Below are 19,834 nucleotides of genomic sequence, written 5' to 3' on the forward strand. Positions count from 1 at the left end.
TCAGTAATACTTGCCTGTTATCTTTCTAAGTAACATGAAAGTGTCTAATAGAGTTTTTAAGACTGAAGATATCCATTGTAGGTCCTAAACATCTTTAATGGTTTCATTACACTTTAAAAAAATTTATAGTTATAGATGGTCAGAATTGCCTTTATTTTATTTATTTTTATGGGATGCCAAGGATTGAACCCAGTGCCTCACACATGCTAGGCAAGTACTTTGCCACTGAGCTATAGCCCCAGCCCTCATCACATTTTTATCATGCATTTCCTCTTTGTCAAAGTTTGCAAATCTTTTTACTAACTTTTCTTTTAGTTTTTATTTTTGCCTTAAAATAACACTGCTTATAATTTAGAAAAATATTTAAGGTATATTTTTATGTATCTCTACATTAATTGTTCTATAAAAGTGTTTTTGAAATAAGACAATATTTATGACACCTAATCTTAGATCTTATATAATATTACTCTTAACATGTCACCTGAAGATATTTTATTAGCTCATTTTTTTATAAATAGAAAATAATTATATAATAAGAGTACAAAATAAGATTTGGAAGAGATATGAAATAATTAAATTTGAGGAGACTACAGGTATGTGGAAGAACAAACTTTGGCCTTTCAGCGAAAAGAAAATAGCAATTATTAAGGAAAGGCGAAAAGAAAATAGCAATTATTAAGGAAAATGATAATTAATAAGTCATCTAATAAGTCTGTAGTTATTGTTATAATTTTTTATTGATGATCTTAATATGTTATTTTTAACACTGGCTACATAGATGAAGCAATTGAATGTGTTTTGTGTGTAGATATGTTTAGAACTATATGTGTATATATATATATATATATATATATATATATTCCTTCCCAGAATGCTTGAAGAACCTTTGCTGGCTCCTCTTCAACCACTTTCTTCTAACACACCTATATGGGCCTGCCGACTTAGGAGCTGTGAGGTGAGTTAAAAATAATCCTTACCAGGTCTGGGTTTGTGGCTTAATGGTAGAGCGCTTGCCTCCCGTGTGTGAGGCATTGAATTTGATTCTCAGCACCAAATAAAAATGAATAAGTAAAATAAAGGTGTTCTGTCCACCTACAAAAAGAAATAATAATCCTTACCCAGAATTATTTAACTGGTTATTTATCACATTTTATCCCAAAATGCTCACTTTCAGGTATAGCTAATAAAGCTGTATCTGTTATCCCTTGTCTATGTTTATATTAAATAAGATCTCATCTATTATCCTTTAGAAATTTTAAGCTTTTTTTTGCAGGGGGTCAAGTACTGGGGATTGAACTCAGGGGCATTCAACCACTAAACTACATCCCCAGCCCTATTTTGTATTTTATTTAGAGACAGGGTCTCACTGAGTTGCTTACTGCCTCACTTTTGCTGAGGCTAGCTTTTAAGTTGTGATCCTCCTGCCTCAGCTTCCCTAGCTGGTGAGATTACAGGTGTGCACCACCGTGCTGGAAATTTTAAGCTTTGTAAGGCAAAGGTTATATAAATCCCTTCACACTTCACTATTGTTCCTTCTCTTGCAACTCTCTTCACCTGTCTTCAATGAAATTTCACTATCATTTTCCTCTATTTTAAATTTTTGGACTGTTCCTTCACTTTCTTTGCTTGTACTTACTTCATGTTAGAAATTCTTCAAGGCCCACTTTGGCCTTCTTTTTTTTTTAACATTTTATTTCTTGGAGGACTTATCTGTTTTGTTGACTTTTAAGTCTTACATTTATAAAATGATTCCTAAACCTGTCACCAGTTCCTTAATTCTTGTTCTTGTTTCAAATCTCTGGCTTCTTAATTGAACCTATATTTGAATTTTACCTCAAATTCACATACCATTACTAGCTCCTAAATTCTCTGTTTAATGATAAATACCATTTCTTAGACACTCAGGTATGAAGTTTTAGACCAATTTTCTTCCTTTCCCATAGGGTCTCAAATAGATTAATAGGTACCTACTTGGTTCTTTTAAAAGTTTTTCCTTTGGGGCTGGGATTCTAGCTCAGAGGGAGAGTGTTCGCCTCACATTCTTGAGGCACTGGGTTCGATCTTCAGCACCACATAAAAATTAAAAAATAAAGGTATTGTGTCCACCTATAACTAAAAAAAATTTTAAAAAAAGTTTTTCCTTTAAAGATTCTTTCCACCCCACATTCTTCCATAGACATTGTTATTTTGTACTTAGTCACAGTTAGAGACTCCCCCTAGTCTCCTTGACTCTTCCATTTCTAGATCTTAATTTGTATTTTTCTAAAATAACATTATTTTTTATTTTTTTAGTTGTGGATAGACACAATACCTTTATTTTATTTATTTGGTTTTTTAAATGTGTGCTGAGAATCGAACCCAGGGCCTCGAACTTGCTAAGTGGGGGCTCTGCCACTGAGTCACAACCCCAACCCTAAAATGACTTATTTTAAAATATTGCTTTCATTGTCTTTTCTCATTACCCAATAAGTCAAACAGGAATTTATCTCAGAGAAGGATCTTCATAAAAAGAATGTTGAGCTGTCTGAGGATGTAGCTTAGTGGTAGAGACCTTGCATAGCATGCTTGAGGACCTGGATTTTGATCCTCAGCACCACAAAAAAAAAAAAAAAAAAAAAAAAATCTTATGTAATGAGAAAATTATTTTGCGGCATTTTTATAGGAGATACAATCACAATTTTCATAGGGTCTCAAATAGATTAACAGGATCATTTCAAAAATAATCTTAGTTAAAAGAAGCCCCACAGGCTGGAGTTGTAGCCAGGGGTGGAGTGCTTGCCTCACACGTGTGAGGCACTGGGTTCGATCTTCAGCACCACAAAAAATAAATTTAAAAAAGGTATAGTGTTCTTGTACAACTAAAAAAAAAAAAAATTAAGCTCCCCAAGGACTAGTACTTTGTGGCTAGTTTTATGCTTATCTGGGTTTCATCCAGCAGAATTTTAAATATATGGAAGAATGGGCACATTACATATTCTTCAAGCTGTTTTCTGTCAGCATTATTTCTCTCAAACAAGACTTTTTAAAGATGCTGTGGCAGTGGATTTGGCGTTATATTCCTTAATACTCTACCTGAAGAATATCCATCTTCTATACTGGTTGAATTCAGATCAGACCCACTGGTCGACTAGTGACAGATTAGTGATCTGAGGGAACAAAAGACATTCTCCTATGAAAGCTGATAAGTCTTTGGTCTTGGACAGCCATCTCTATAATTTACCATATTTGCTAATAATTTTGTTATTTAATTTCTTTCTACCACATGCAGAAAATTGGAGATTCATACCGTGGCTACTGTGTAAGTGAAACTGAATTAGAAAGTATCCTAACATTTCACAAGCAGCAAACACAGAGTGTTTGGGGGACCCGCCAGTCTCCAAGCCCAGCCAAGCCTGCTACACGCTTGATGTGGAAATCCCAATATGTTCCATATGATGGAATTCCATTTGTCAACGCAGGTACTTTTTTAAATAATTATTTTAAAAGATTCATTAGCAGCTATAGTCCACTAAGATAATGTGATTTTTCTCTGGTGTTACAATTTCATTTTGGTAGGTAACAACTGAATGTTAATTGATGAAAATATACATTAAACTAAAAAGAAAATTTATATTAAATATAACCAATTACTTGGGCTGGGGCTGTAGCTTAGTGGAAGAGCATTTGCCTCACATGTGAGAGGCACTGGGTATGATCCTTAGCACCATATAAAAATAAACAAATAAAATAAAGCATTCTATCCATCTATAACTACAAAAAAATTTTAAAATATATAATCAATTACTTTATGTCATAACAAGTGAAGAGATACTGCTTCCTTTATATATTATGCTTTTAAATAGAAAATAAAAATATTGAGTAGACCTTTTTAATAAAATATAAAAAGATATCCAATTATTTTAAATGTGCATATCTATTGCGGTTCCCTCCTCCAATCCATATAGTCTCTCCTTCTTTTTTCTTTCTTTTTTTTGGGTTCTGGAGATTGAACCCAGGAGTGCTTACTGAACCACATCCCCAGCTCTTTGTATATTTTATTTAGAGATAGGGTCTCACTAAGTTGCTTAGGACCTCACTGAGTTGCTGAGGCTGGCTTTGAACTCAAAATTCTCCTGCCTCAGCCTCCTAAACTGGGATTACAGGCAAGCGCCACTGTGCCTGGCTTTCTTCTTTCTTAATTTGTCTTTTAGTACAAATCTGTATTCATTTTATGTAGCTTATAACCCTGTAGTTACTATATAGGATTTGTATATTGTCTGAATTTAATATATAGAATTTTGATGTTAAAGTTCTCAAGCATTTGGTGTGTTATAGTATTCTTAGATACTGTGTAGTTTACTAAGGTAGTAGAGTTTCAAGCAATCTCTAAACTACTGTAGGACTAGTCACACTCCAAAGAACGTAAAAATAAGTGATTTAATTCAAGTTTATGGGAACACTAATATAACTGTAAGAGTTGCAGTCTCATCCTGGACCTCTGAGATTAATAGGAAATATTTAAGTCTGGGGGTATAGCTCAGTGATCCAGCACTTGTCTAGTATTCATGAGGCCCTGGGTTCTATCCCCAGCACTTAAACAAAAAAATATTTAAATGAAGATAAGATAAAAATAACTACTACTGCCTGGGTTTCATCAGTATTCTAAAAAGAAATGAAGCATAAAATGAAACTTGGGGGTTCTGGGATGGTGGGTCAGTGGTAGAGCACCTGCCTAGCTTGCGTAAGGCACTGGGTTCAATAGAAGTCCATTGACAACAACAAAAAATAAATACATAAATGGACCTGGGGGCTGGGTCCATTTATTTAATACTCTACCTGAAGAATATCCATCTTATATACTGGTTGAATTCAGATCAGACCCACTGGTCGACTAGTGACAGACTAGTGAAAGACTAGTGGTAGAGCACTTCCCTATCACATGTGAGGCACTGGGTTTGATCCTCAGCATCACATAGTAAATAAATAAAATAAAGGTATTGTGTCCATCTACAACTAAAAAAAAATGAACCTGAAGTAGCTCAGGGCATAAGTCAGCATGCATGAAGTCTTGAGTTTCATCCTTAGTATTGCATAATAGAAAAAAAATAACAAACTTGAAGTCATGAAGTTCTCCTTTTTCCTTCCCTTATTTTAATCTCCTTAACTCTATAGAAAGCCATTACATGAAGTTGGTTTGTCTCTCTTTTTTTTAAATAGTTGTAGATGGACAACCTTGGTTTGTGTCTTTTCAATTTAAGTGTTTATATATTTATAATTACAATAATGTATTTTATTTAAAAATATAGAAAAAGGTAAACTATAGATATTATTTTGCAAAATTTTCACTCACCTTTGTATTTTGAGATCTATCCATATTTATGCTTATAGATCCTAGTTAATACAATTTAATTAAAATTTATAATATTCTAGTGTATGACTATTTTTCCATTAGCTATCATTTAGTTTGTTTTCAACTTTTTGCTATTATAAAGAATGCAGGGGGGGCTGAGGATGTGGCTCAAGCGGTAGCGTGCTCGCCTGGCATGCGTGCGGCCCGGGTTCAATCCTCAGCACCACATACAAACAAAGATGTTGTGTCTGCCGAAAAACTAAAAAAAAAAAAAGAATGCAGGGGCTGGGGCTGGGGCTCAGTGGCAGAGCACCTGCCTCGCACATGTGAGGCACTGGGTTCAATCCTCAGCACCACATAAAAATAAACAAACAAAATAAAGATATTAAATCCATCTATAACTAAAAAATATTTTTTAAAAAATGCAGTAGTTAAACTTACACAATATATGTCCTCTAATGAAAAGTATAGTTTGGGGAGTGTATACCTGAAAGTAGAATTGCTGATTCTGAAGTATGCCCTTTCCATCTTTGCAAGATTATCTCTAATTGCTTTCTGAAATAATTACTGTGCTCTGAAACTTCTGGGGCCAGATTGATTTTAAAATTCTGCATTTTGGGAATGTAACAAGCTAATGTTATAGAACACTCCTTGTAAATGTCCTATAGAAAACATCAAATATGGGGCTGGGGTTGTGGCTCAGCGGTAGAGTACTTGCCTTGCACACACGAGACCCTAGGTTCAATCCCCAGCACCATATAAAAATAAGTAAGTGAAATAAAAGTATTGTGTCTAACTACAACTAAAAAAATATATATATAAATATTACAAAAAAAGAGGGGGCTGGGGATGTGGCTTAAGTGGTAGCGTGCTCGCCTAGCATGCATGAGACACTGGGTTTGATCCTCAGCACCACATAAATATAAAATAAAGATATTTGTCCACCTAAAAATACTAAAATAATAATTGTAAAAAAGAAACCATCACATAATCAAATAATAATTCCTTAAGGATAGTCACTGTAAGTGGAATAAGAACTATAAATAGCTTCACATAGTTTAGATCAGGTTTTACAATCAATTGAATTCCAAAAAATACTGTTTTCTGAGCTTTTTAGATTTTAGATTTGCTTATAACTAATTTTCACTCTTGTCACCAATGTATGAAAATTTTTCTTTCCCACATTTAGTCCATGACTTTGCATTGCCAGACTTTAAAAAATATTTATATTTTTGTGTGTGTATTAATGTACACACACATTAATATACATAAGATGACATAAGAAACTCCAAGACTCAATTCTAGATAGGGCAGAGGGGTGGGAGGGGTAGGGAGAGGGCAGGGGTTTAGAAATGATGACAGAATGTGATAGACATCATTATCCAAAGTACATATATGAAGACACAAATTGGTGTGAATATACTTTATATACAACCAGAGATATGAAAAATTGTGCTCTATATGTGTAATATGAATTGTAATGCATTCTGCTGTCATATATTTAAAAAATCAATCAAAAAAGAAGCCCCAAGACTCTATGCAGTGGTCGTTCATATCTGTAATCCCAGCTATGTGGGAGACTGAGGCAGGAATATCATGTTTGAGACCAGCCTGGGCAACTTAGGAAGACCCTGTCTCAAAAATAGAAGGGAGGAGGTGAAATCTAGGACATAGTTCAGTTACAAAATATTTACCTAGCATGTACCAGGCCTTTGGTTCAATATCCAGTACTGGGGGGGGGGGAGAAAAGGAAGAAGAAATCCCCCAAAGTATGAGTATCTTATTTATTATGTAGCTTCAGCTTCAACTATCAGCATATGGTCAGCCTCATTTCATCTATACCTCTACTCACTTCTTTATTCCCCCAGATGGTTTTACAGCAAATTCCAGAGATTATATCATGTATAATTACTAAAGCACATAGTATGTTATAAATTTATTTTCATCTAAAGATTTCTCTCTCTTTCCCTCAGGCAGTTTGTCCTATAGAGTTTGCTGTATTCTGGATTTTGCTGATTCTGTTTCTGTGGTGTAGTTTATCACATCCTTTTATCTCCCATGTTTCTATTAACTGTAAGATTTAGAACCTTGGGCGCTGGGGATGTGGCTCAGCGGTAGCGCGCTCGCCTGGCATGCGTGCGGCCCGGGTTCGATCCTCAGCACCATATACCAATAAGGATGTTGTGTCTGCCGAGAACTAAAAAAAGTATAAATATTAAAAAAAAAAATTAAAAAAAAAAAAAAAAGATTTAGAACCTTGATTAAATGCAGGTTTGGTTTTTGCAAGAATACCTCATAGGTGTGCTATGTACTTCAGATAGCTACCTATGTACCTATTTGTGGTGTTCAGACTGATCAGTGAATTATTTTGGAGTATTGTTAAACATTTTTATTTTTGCTAATATGAGGAATGTGAGATAGTATTTTACAATTATTTTGATGTGCATTTCCTTGCTTATTAATTAAGTTGAACATTTTTTATTTGTACAGTTATTTTTTCTTTCCTTCCTTCCTTCCTCCCTTTCTTCCTGCCTATTCATAGACTTTGCCCAGTTTTCTGTTTGGCTATTCCTTTAATTTCTTTATAGGTGTGCTATGTACTTCATATAGCTACCTATATGAAGAGAGAAGGGAGGGGATCACTCGTGGCTGGGTTGGAGCAAATCCCATGTTAACTGCCAGGCCACAAGTTTCAGGCAGTGAAGGGGACTCATGCAAGTGGCAGGGTTAGGGTTAGGGTTAGGGTTAGGATTAGGGTTAGGTGTGCTATGTACTTCATATAGCTACCTATGTACCTATTTGTGGTGTTCAAACTGATCAGTGAATTATTTTGGAGTATGGTTAGGGTTAGGGTTAGGATTAGGTGTGCTATGTACTTCATATAGCTACCTATGTACCTCTTTGTGGTGTTCAGACTGATCAGTGAATTATTTTGGAGTATTGTTAAACATTTTTATTTTTGCTAATATGAGGAATGTGAGATAGTATTTTACAATTATTTTGATGTGCATTTCCTTGCTTATTAATTAAGTTGAATATTTTTTATTTGTACATTTATTATTTCTTTCCTTCCTTCCTTCCTTCCTCCCTTTATTCCTGCCTATTCATAGACTTTGCCCAGTTTTCTGTTTGGCTATTCCTTTAATTTCTTTAGTTTTTGAAAGGATTTCTGGTTCTTTATATTTTTCATTGAAATTCTTTGTTAAATGTATTATAAAGTAGTATTTCTCTTGGGGCTGGAGTAGTGGCTCAGTGGTAGAGCACTTGCCTAGCATGTGTGAGGCACTGGGTTCAATTCTCAGCACTGCATATAAATAAATAAAAAAAAGATCCATTGACAACTTAAAAAAAATTAAAGTAGGATGTTTCTCATACTGTTAAAGTAAAAGGAGAAAGTTAACAGTATTATTATTAATAAGTTTTAAATTTGACATCAGCTTTATCAATATTTTTGTTGACTTTTTTATTTTATATTTTGAAAGTCTGCTATATCCTATAGTAGAGTAGGATATTCACCTTAAACTCTTAAGCTATATAGTTTTCATTTATATTTATTTGTATTATAGCTATGTAACAAATTATCCCAAACTTGATGGCTGAAAACTACAAACATTATCTCAGTTTCTGAGGGTCACGAATCCAAGAGCAACTTAACAAGATGGTACTGCCTCATGAAGTTAGGGTCTTTTAACTTAATATTATCAAAAATAACATCCTGGGGCTGGGATTGTGGCTCATCAGTAGAGCGCTTGCCTAGGGCATGTGGGGCTCTGGGTTTGATCCTCAGCACTATGTAACAATAAATAAATAAAATAAAGGTATTGTGTGCAACTACAACTAAAAAATAAATACTTTATAAAAAAAAAATAACATCCTGTCCCTTCTGCCACATTCTCTAGAAGTAAGTTGATAAGTCCAGTCCATGCTGGGTAGAGTGGGTGAATTACACAAGGCAATGAATCCTAGGAGGCAGGAATCCTTGGGGCCATCTTAGAGGCTGCTTACTATAGGATTCTAACAGCCAAATAAAAAGAAGAAAATAAATAATTATAAAAGGAAATAAAAATTTTAAGCGATATCATTATTAACCAAATCTAGCATTTGCTAATTTCTATTTACATAAAGTGGTTCATTTTATTATTACTAAAAATCATGTGTCTAAGTTATCAGTAGACATTCAGTAAATGTGATGTTTGCCAATTTTCCTTACCATAATTACGGACATTTGCTAAATATTATAATAAACTTTTTAAAAATTTTTTGTTTTAGTTGTTGATGGACCTTTATTTTGTTTATATGGTGCTGAGAATTGAAGCCATTGCCTCACACATGCTAGGTAAGCTGTCTACCAATGAGCTGCAGCCCCAGCCCTATTATAATAAACTTTTAAATTTGTGTTCATACATCTTAGTAAAACATACTAATGTTTTCTTTCCATTAATTTGTATAATTAAAAATATAGATTTTAACACTGTCTTTACCTAGTTATTTTTAATCTAGTGTATAGAGTAGACACTTGAATTAATATCAATAGTTGGTTTTGGCCTACAGGGAGTAGAGCTGTGGTAATGGAGTGTCAGTACGGGCCAAGAAGGAAAGGTTTCCAGTTAAAAAAAATCAGTGAGCAGGAAAGCAGGTCATGTCAGCTCTACAAAGCTACTTGTCCAGCCAGGTAAGCTTAATTTTCTTTTATTTTTCATTAAGTCCTTATTTTTGAATTGAAAATATGGGCATATTTATTAAGATTAAACAAGGCCAAAAGGTATACAGTGAATCCGAAGTTCTCTCTCACTTCTGCTCTGATTCCCTCTTTAAGGCCAGTTTGTAAAGTCATCTTACAAAGGTATTCTGTGTGTATCTCACCTTTCATCCTCATAAATATTTTCTTCCCTTAAAGTTGGGTGATAATATACCTTCTTTACTACTATGAATTCACATTAATTTATTTACAATCTGAAAGCCTATAGTTATATCTATTGCACAGATATCATGCTACATACCACTGTGAATGTTATGACATGTACAAAAGAATATTCTTTCTTTTTAATGCTATGTAATATTTTCATTTGTGGGTGCATTATTTAATTAATTCTCTAATGATGGACATATATGCTATGAAAAATATTCTTTATTGTTGCATACAAATCTGTAGTTAACAACATCATACATATTTGTGTACTTGTACATGCTTATCAGTAAGATAAATTCCTAGAAATGAAATTACTGGAACAAAGTTATATCATTTTAAAATGTTGACAAGTATTGCAAAATTGTTTTTTAAAGAGATTTTACTAATACATTCATACCAGTAATGTATGAAATCAACATTGTAAGTTTTAGATAGAACATGGGTAACAAGGTAGTCATTACTCTAGGTGAGAATGAAAAATATGAAGCAATGAAAGATTTTAACTAATATTTTTCTTTTAGATATTATAAGTATTTAAAATTACTAGCAAAGTAAAATTTAAATGATAATATGAGGTGGGTATAGTGGCATATGCCTGTAGTCCCAACTACTTGGGAGATTGAAATGGGAGGATTATTGGAGCCCAGGAGTTCTAGGTCAGCCTGGGCAACATAGCAAGACTCTGTGATAAAAACAGAATAAGACAAATGATAATATATAATGGTTGGCCTTAGTTGATCTTTGAAACATTATTAGCATAACATCTTATATTACAAACTTCAACATTCTCAAGAAGTTTTAAAACACCATTTAGAGGCATTTCATATTTACTTTCATGTTAACTTTATGGAATATTCAAGCATGACTATGAGATAAAAATGCATTTTAAATATAAGCAATTCAAAAACTTAAAGTTTAATTGGGAAGAAAACCTCTAGATGTAAATAACTAATTTTATTCTCAATCATTCTCTAAGTACTTTTACGGTATCTACTCTGTGCCCAGAAACTATTTTGGGTGTCAGAAGAAGGAGGAAATTCAAAAGGAATAGATTTTACTTAATCCCACACAACCAAAAGTATTATTGGGGTGGATCAGGAAACAAATTGTTAAGAAAACATGATAGGGGCTGGGGTTATAGCTCAGTGGTAGAGTGCTCGCCTAGCATTCGAGAGATACTGAGTTCGATCCTCAGCATACATAAAAATAAAATAAAGGTATTGTGTCCACCTACAACATATAAAGATTAAGCAGCTTAAAAAAGAGAGAGAGAACAAGATAATATGAAATGTATGATTAGCTACCTGTTGTAGGTTCTCAGAAAAGCAATCTATTCATGCAAACTCATAGCAGGAAAGAAAGTGCATTCTAACCTGGATGCTGAAATTTAGATTGAATTTGGTTAGAAAGTTAGAGGGAAGATATTGCAGTCTATGAGAACCATATAAATAAAGATATGGGACAATTGCATATACCATATCAGAGGAGGACAGGACATGGAGAAGATGAACTTCATGGGACAAGAAATTTTATACTTGAAGTAATTGTAAGATTAGGTAAATAAAGTAGAATTATTCAGAATGCCTTCAGTGTTGCCAAGAAATTTATACTTGATTAAAAAACAGGCAGATTCTTCAATAGAGGAATACAAATGTGAAGAATTATTGAGGTACTGATGTATCAAGTGAATATAAATAATGAAAACTGGAGACACAGCAGTCTACAAGAAGGCCATTAAAGCAGTCCAGGCATAAGGTAATTATGGCTTCCAGGAGAATGAGAAGAGGCAAATTCAAAAAGTAACCTAAAAATATTTGGTTATTTTTATTCAAGTCTTAATTATTGTTAATTTACTAAGTATCATGCACTTAAAACATGGCCTATCTTTCAAAAGCCTCTGGATACTTTCTAGATAAATTGAACTTTCTCTAAATTTAAATGTTTAAACATTGGTTGATAAGTTAGATTTTCTTGTAATTATAATATAATGAAACTGATTTTTCTTTATCTTAAATAAAGGATTTACATTAAAAAGGTACAGAAGTTTCCTGAATATAGAGTACCTACAGACCCCAAAATTGACAAGAAAATAATCAGAATGGAACAGGAGAAAGCTTTTAATATGCTAAAGAAGAACTTGGTAGATGCTGGTGGTGTTCTTAGGTATAACATTTATATAATTCTTTTATTTACTAATTAATTAGCTCCATTTCCAATAATTCTTTTGTAAGATACATTATATTGTTTTTCAATTATTTCACTGAGAAATGGTTTTAGGGCCAGGGGTATAGCTCAGTGGTAGTGCACTTACTTAGATTGCACAAGGCCTAAGGTGTGATCCATAACACTGCAAGAAAAAAGAAAAAAAAAGAAAGAAAAATAAATCATTTTATAAGGTAGACATCTCATTTTCCTTGCATAATTTGTAAAGTTTTATAATATTATAGATAATTGTAGATAATTTGAACCAAAGAATTATACCATACACCCATATTTAACGCCCCTCGTAAAAGTAACAAATACATATTTAGTAATATGTTTTATTATATATTTAGTATTTTGTTTCAGATACTTATTAAGAGTAGAATTTGTAACCACTGTAGCCACCCATCTTTGATTACTCTTGCAGCCTTAAATGAATTCTAAGCCCTAAATATAGAAATTCTATTTTATCCTTCAGATTTTAATTAGGAAGAAATAATAGCTTTCTTGCTTACTTTCCTTTGTGTCAATGTAGGTAACACATTATGAGATCAAGTGTAGGGAAAATAGTTTTTGTGTGACCTTAGTTTTTCTTTTTTTTTTTTCTTCCTGAAATGCTAGAGATTAAACCCAAAGCCTCATGCATGCTAGACAGGTGCTCTATTGCTGAGCTACACTTCCAAACCCTTGTGTGATCTTTAATAAAAACTTTCAAGTGTATGGAAGTGAATTGAGTTAGTTAGATCCTTCAAGTTGGAGAACATTGTATGTAACTTAAAGTAGACTTCATTTTATTTAATATCAGAATATAAAAATTTTGTGCCAAAATATTTATTAAAACAGTATCCTACCAGATCAGTTTATTTCCTAGTAACTATTTTTATACTGATGTTCAGTAGACTTATATTCACCTTTTAGTTCATTTTCTTGCTCATGGGGCAGGAGGAGCTGGGAATGTTGTAGCCACAGTATATTGAGCTCCTGTGGGGAAAGATCTTCCCATACAGTTCAATCTTGATAGACTCTGAATTAAAATCCACTCTGGTTGATTGATGGGTGGTAGGGAAATGACAGAAATGTAATATGGAACAAATGTTTGATAAATGGGAAAATACATAGTTTAAACAACTTACAATGTTGTCTCTGTATTTGGGAGTAAAATTTGCTTAATATGAAATTTATAGGCTGGGGTTGTGGCTCAGTGGTAGGGTGCTTGCCTCGCATGTGTAAGGCACTGGGTTCGATTCTCAGTACCGCATATAAGTAAATGAATAAAATAAAGGTTCATCAACATCTAAAAAAAATTAAAAAATTTGTAATATGCTTTTCGTGTATTTTTTAAATCCATGCATCATCCTGCCATAGTGAAAGTCTATAAAGATTTATAAAGATTTTTATTTAATTGGTCTAAAGGTAATCTTATTAAGCAGAAGTCATTTTAAATTATATTCAATATAAGACAAGTACAGTGACACATGCCTATAATTCCAGTGATTCAGGAGACTAAGGCAGGCGGATAGCAAGTTGAAGGCCAACCTCAGCAATTTCAAGGCCCTAAGCACTTTGTGAGACCGTTTAAAATCAAATCTTTTTTTTAAAGGGTTGGGGATATAACTCAGTGGTAAAGTGCCCCTGGGTTCAACCCTCAGTCTCCCCAAAATAACTTTATTCAGTATGGCATAATCATATATAATTTTTCTTAAAAGAATATTCCTTCTCTTGATGAATTTTTGTTTTCTTCTTGGTGAATGTTTTAGCCAGTTTTTTTGCTTCTGTGACTAAAGGACCCAACAATTTTAGGAGAGGAAAAGTTTATTTGAAGGCTCATGGTTTCAGAGGTATTCGTCCATAGAAGGCCGGCTCCATTCCTTGGGGCTCACAGTGAGGCTGAACATCATGGCGGGATAGTGCAGCAGAGGGAAACAGCTCACATCATGATCAGTAAGCAGAGAGACTGACTCCACTCTCCAGACAAATTATATATTCCAAAGCTATGCCCCAGTTCCTACCTCCTCCAGCTACACCCTGCCACTTCAATTACCACTCAGTTAATCCCTACCAGGAATTAATTCACAGATTAGGTTAAGACTATAACCCAATCATTTCTCCTCCAAACCTTGCACTGTCTCACACATGAACTTTTGGGGGACACCATATCTAAACCATAATGATTAACCTAATTATGATTCCTGCATTTATCTAATGATATTAAATAATTTTAAAATTTAAATTTAATAATTTAAATACTTTCTTGTCAGGTGGTATGTACAGTTACCTACACAGCAAGCTCATCAGTATCACGAATTAGAGACTTCCTGCCTCCCTTTGTCACCTTCCCCTTTTCCTGTGTCTTCTCTTGAAGAAGAGGAAACTACAGTTAGAGATGAGAATTGTGCATTGCCATCACGTCTGCATCCTCAAGTAGCCCATAAAATTCAAGAATTAGTATCACAGGGTATAGAACAAGTATATGCAGTAAGGAAACAGCTAAGGTACAGTAGATGCAAATTGTTCTTTTGACATTTTTCATTTTTGCTTGTTTTAAATAATATACTTCAGATTACAGATATTTTCAAGGATATCTACTATTTGAGTAAATAAGTAATAGAGCTTACTAGCTTTTAAAAATACTCTTAATTAGGAACTAATAATTTTCCATTGTTGTCAAGCCATAGTTAATATGGCTTATTATAATTCTTTATAACTTTTGAGATACTTCATATTGGGCAGATTGGACTATTTTTAAATGATATATGAATTGAATTATATATTTAGAAAAAAAAAAACTTTTGTAGAACCAAAGATTTTAAATCCTAGACCAGGATATTTATTTCAAACTATTTTAAATGCAGTTATATCTTATTATAATAAAAATTTGGATAGTTCTTTAGCTAACGAAATTTTATTTGTAGTACTCTGGTCTAATTTTATTGCTACTTTATTGATACTCTGGCCTAATTTTATTGATAATTATTATTATTATGTTAATATTATTATTATAGTGAACATTTTAATTTACTTAGTTATTATCTTGAATATAGGAATGAATCTTTGGAACAAAGCCAAATTTGGTAAAATCACCCACTGTTTACCAAATCTAGGCAATAGTATTTCAGACTATTTGAAATGAGGTTCATTAAGAACAGTTGAATACCCAGGCACCATGGCACACGGTTATAATCTCAGTGACTCAGTAGGCTTAGGATCATGAGTTCAAAGCCAGTCTCAGCAAAAGCAAGGCACTAAGCAACTCAGTAGACCCTGTCTCTAAATAAAATACAAAGTAGGGCTGGGGATGTGATTGAGTGTCCTTGAGTTCAATCCCTGGTATACACACACACACAAAATAAAGAACAGTTAAAACAGGGCCAGGGTTGTAGCTCAGTGATAGAGTGCTTGCCTAGTAAGTATAAGGCACTAGGTTCAATCCTCAGCACCACATAAAAATAAACAAAATAAATGCATTGTATCCATCAACAACTAAAAACATTTTTAAAAAAAGAACAGTCGGATAATACAGCCCTGCAGTTTGGCCCATTGCATATAATGCTCAAAGCATATATATGATTTTTTGTGTATTATGATTTTTTTGTGTACTTATTTTTTATATAATTACATAGCAATGTTGCCTTCCATTTCCATCTTTTGTCTATTTGTAAAATTTGAGCACATGATACTTCATATATTAGTTGATACCTTTGAAAGCAGTATAACATGATCTTTATGCATATAATTTGGATATAGGCCCAAGCTCTTTTACTTACTAGGTAGGGGTATCACTTTGGGCAAATTATTTAACTTCTACATTCTTCAGTTCCCTCATCTGTGAAGTGGGAATTAAACTGTACCTATGACATAGGATTATAGTAAAAGTTAAAGGAAATGCTTGGTTAATACTGTGCCTGACACAGTAAGCATTTAAAAATATTATACTTAATCTGAAAATAATGATTCCTTTAAATTAAATTTATAAAATTGTCAAAGCTCACTCTGATGTGTATAGGTATTTAACCAATGAAAATTTAACTTGCATGAATTTTATGATTTAATGTATGGAAAAATTTAAAGTAGGAAAATATAAATGGTTATAGAACTGTGAATTATACTTTACAGAAATTTATGCTAAAAGAGAACTTTTCTCTTTTGATCTACAAGTATATTACTAAATAGTTTATATTCTTGTTCTATTTTATATTCTCCACAGGAAATTTGTGGAAAGAGAACTGTTCAAACCTGATGAGGTACCTGAAAGACATAATTTATCTTTTTTTCCAACTGTAAATGATATAAAAAATCACATCCATGAGGTACAGAAATCCTTGAGAAATGGAGATATGGTATATAACTCAGAGATTATTCCAGCAACGGTATGATCACAACCACAATTCTTTGTTTTATGAGAGAATCTTTCTCAGTTTCTCTAGTATTTGTCCTAATAGAGATGGCTACTATTAGACCATGTGAATTACTATGACATGGGAAACAGTAGTGACTTTTTTTTTCTTAAAATGTAAACCATAAATTATCAGGTGGTAACTGCAATTTTGTTTAAATTATTGTCACAAAGAGAAGAAACAAAAAAAAAACAAAAAAAAAACAAAAAAAAAAAAAGAGAAGAAACAGTAGATTTCCAAATCTGAGTATACTAAAAATAGTAATCTTCACTTTAAAATCAATATTTTTTTCTCTATGGAAATTATTTCATACTTATTTAGTAGGCTTTTATTAAGTACATTCTCCGCCATTTTGTATTTATTCATTTATTTATTTTGAGACAAGTCTCACTAAATTTACCCTAGCTGGTCTAGAACTCCTAAGCTGCAATGATCCTTCTACCTCAGCCTCCCAGTGCTGGGACTGCAGTGTACAAAACCACAGTTGGTGCCCCCATTTTTTTTTTAAAAAGGGCAAAATTAAATAGTTCAGACTTGAATGCATAAAGTGATAAATGTTAGTTCCATATGCCAAATATGAATATCAATTGTACTTCATAGTTTAAAACTGTATTTTCCCCAAATACTAGTCATTTCCAAGAAAATTTACTAACAATTACCTAAGAACTACTAATTACATTGCAGACAGTGACTATGGCATTAAAATTTGAGTGGCATCCTTTGTTCTCCTAACTTTCCAAATTCAGAAACTGAACATATTCAGAATTTTTTTTTAATTATTGATGGACCTTTACTTTATTAATTTATTTATATGTAGTGTTGAGAATCGAATTCAGTGCACCACACATGCTCTACCACAGAGCTACAACCCCAGCCCAATATTCAGAATGTTTTAAAGCTAGAACTGCTATTTTTTTTTTAAAAAAAAATCTTTATTTTATTTATTTTTTTATGTGGTTCATGAGGATTGATCCCAGGGCCTCATACATGCGAGGTGATCACTCTACCACTGAGCCACTATCCCAGCCCCCAAAACTGCTATTTTCTTGCTATCCAAAACTTTCAATTTTCCTTTCCAAAACTCAAGAAATAAAACAGATTTGCTATACAAATAATTGCTGTCCAAACTCGGGAACCTAATATATTTGTATAGTAAAGTATACTTGTGCTTTGAGAATATGAACAAGTAGAGAGAATAATAGAATAAAACACAAATATAGTTTGACAATAAAATATGACAGTTGTATGAATGATTTAAGTTTTTTTCATTATTACTACTTTATTTTCATTTAAATAAATATTCCTATTTCAGCTTCAGTGGACTACAGATAGTGGGAATATTCTCAGAGAGACTGTGACAGTTACATTTGCAGAAGGTATGTTATCTTGAATGCCTTTATAAAATTAAATGATGTAAAAACTGGAAGAAACTTAAAATATTATATGATCAAATTTTATAGATAAGAAAATCATTACCCAAAAAAGCAAAAAGCAACTCTGTGAGATTTTTCAAAATATTTCTGGCTATTTAAATTTCTCTGATATTTAACACTTAGGCTTCTTTTTTTTTTATTTTATTTTATTTTTTTTTTATTGTTGATGGGCCTCTGTTTTATTTATTTATTTTTTTATGTGGTGCTGGGGATTGAACCCAGTACCTCACACATGCTAGGCAAGTGCTTTACCACTGAGCTACAACTCCACCCCCAACATTTATACTTCTTTATGACTGAAAATTAAGGATGATTACCATCATAGTAAACTACAATGCTATATAATTCCAATAGTAATAACCATAAGATACCTTGATCTTGGAACTATTGTTTATTTTGAATGTTTTGCTTTTTCTCATATGTTCTTATTCCTTTTGTCTTTCAGTAGTCTAAACCTATTTCAACCCTTTTTTGCATGTGTTCTATCTTCTGCATGGCCAACTCCTTTTATTACTCAAATAACAATCTCCAGTTTTAAGTGCTTCCTTTACTTCACCTTCAGGGAACTACTCATTCTTTTTTATATTTATCTCTGCATTTAACATAGAAAGCTGTTGTTTACATAACTATATTCTTGTAATTTGAGCCTTTCAGAGAGAAGGATTATATTTTATTAAAATTAACATAACTATTGCCTAGGATAATGCCTGCTAAACAGTTAGTACCTAAATAAATGCTTTAGAATCAATTAATGAATAACCATATATAGTATAGTGTTTTTTATTCTTCCACTTATTAATCTTTGCCTACAGAATGGCTTTGATATTATTTAGCATTATTCATTTATTCTATATATATTTAAATCATTGTGCTAAATGCTAGACATAAAAAATATTGGGTAAGTTTTCTACTTTATGAAATTTAAAGGTTAGCAAGAGAAAAAGAACATTAAACAAGTATATTCTAATTAATTACTGTTTTGAAAAGTACCATGGAAGAATTGTGCAAAATTATGTGGGACTAGACTAGTGATATAGACAGAACAAAAAGTTGGGGATTGACACTTAAAAGTGTCACTTTTAAGAACTGAAGAACGACTAGAAGTTTGCCAATCAAAGGAATTACATTTGTGAAAAACAAGCAAGAAGAGCTTTGTCACATTTAAGAAACACATTTAAGAAGGCTGGTGTGGGTTTAGCATAGACAGTGCTTAGAGTTAAAACTATATAAGTGAAACAGATTTAGAAGGCCATTTTACTATACTGATGAAAATGTGTAGTAAAATGTATAGACTGAAGCTGTTTGTATATATACTCAGAGGAAACAAATTGGAGAATTATTTTAAAAGTAGAATTTAAAGACCATGGTTATTGATTGAATAATTGGGGATAGGGGACAAAAGAGTTGGAATGATCTAAGATGACTTCTGAATTTGTACTTTGAGCAGTTGACTAATGATAGGATTTACTGAGGTTAGGCAAAAGAATAGAGTATTGGTGAAGGAAAGAGAGAGGAAAAGGTATCAGATTTAGAAACTTGAGTATTAGAGCCATTTCAATAGAGTGGA

General features: G+C 32.7%; 1 protein-coding gene across 1 annotated transcript in view; it reads left to right on the top strand.

Moving 5' to 3' along the window:
• Carf (calcium responsive transcription factor) overlaps positions 1–19,834 on the top strand; it is a 52,500-nt gene that overhangs the window by 24,119 nt on the left and 8,547 nt on the right. Inside the window, exons 8-14 of the mRNA XM_077799261.1 lie at positions 871–955; positions 3,269–3,458; positions 9,881–10,001; positions 12,258–12,401; positions 14,699–14,932; positions 16,645–16,807; positions 18,147–18,210. Coding sequence (XP_077655387.1) covers positions 871–955; positions 3,269–3,458; positions 9,881–10,001; positions 12,258–12,401; positions 14,699–14,932; positions 16,645–16,807; positions 18,147–18,210 — 1,001 coding nt within the window. The remainder of the gene's footprint in view (positions 1–870; positions 956–3,268; positions 3,459–9,880; positions 10,002–12,257; positions 12,402–14,698; positions 14,933–16,644; positions 16,808–18,146; positions 18,211–19,834) is intronic.

This window comes from Urocitellus parryii, chromosome 1, assembly GCF_045843805.1.
Source record: "Urocitellus parryii isolate mUroPar1 chromosome 1, mUroPar1.hap1, whole genome shotgun sequence".
In the NCBI taxonomy this organism is placed as follows: Eukaryota; Metazoa; Chordata; class Mammalia; order Rodentia; family Sciuridae; genus Urocitellus; species Urocitellus parryii.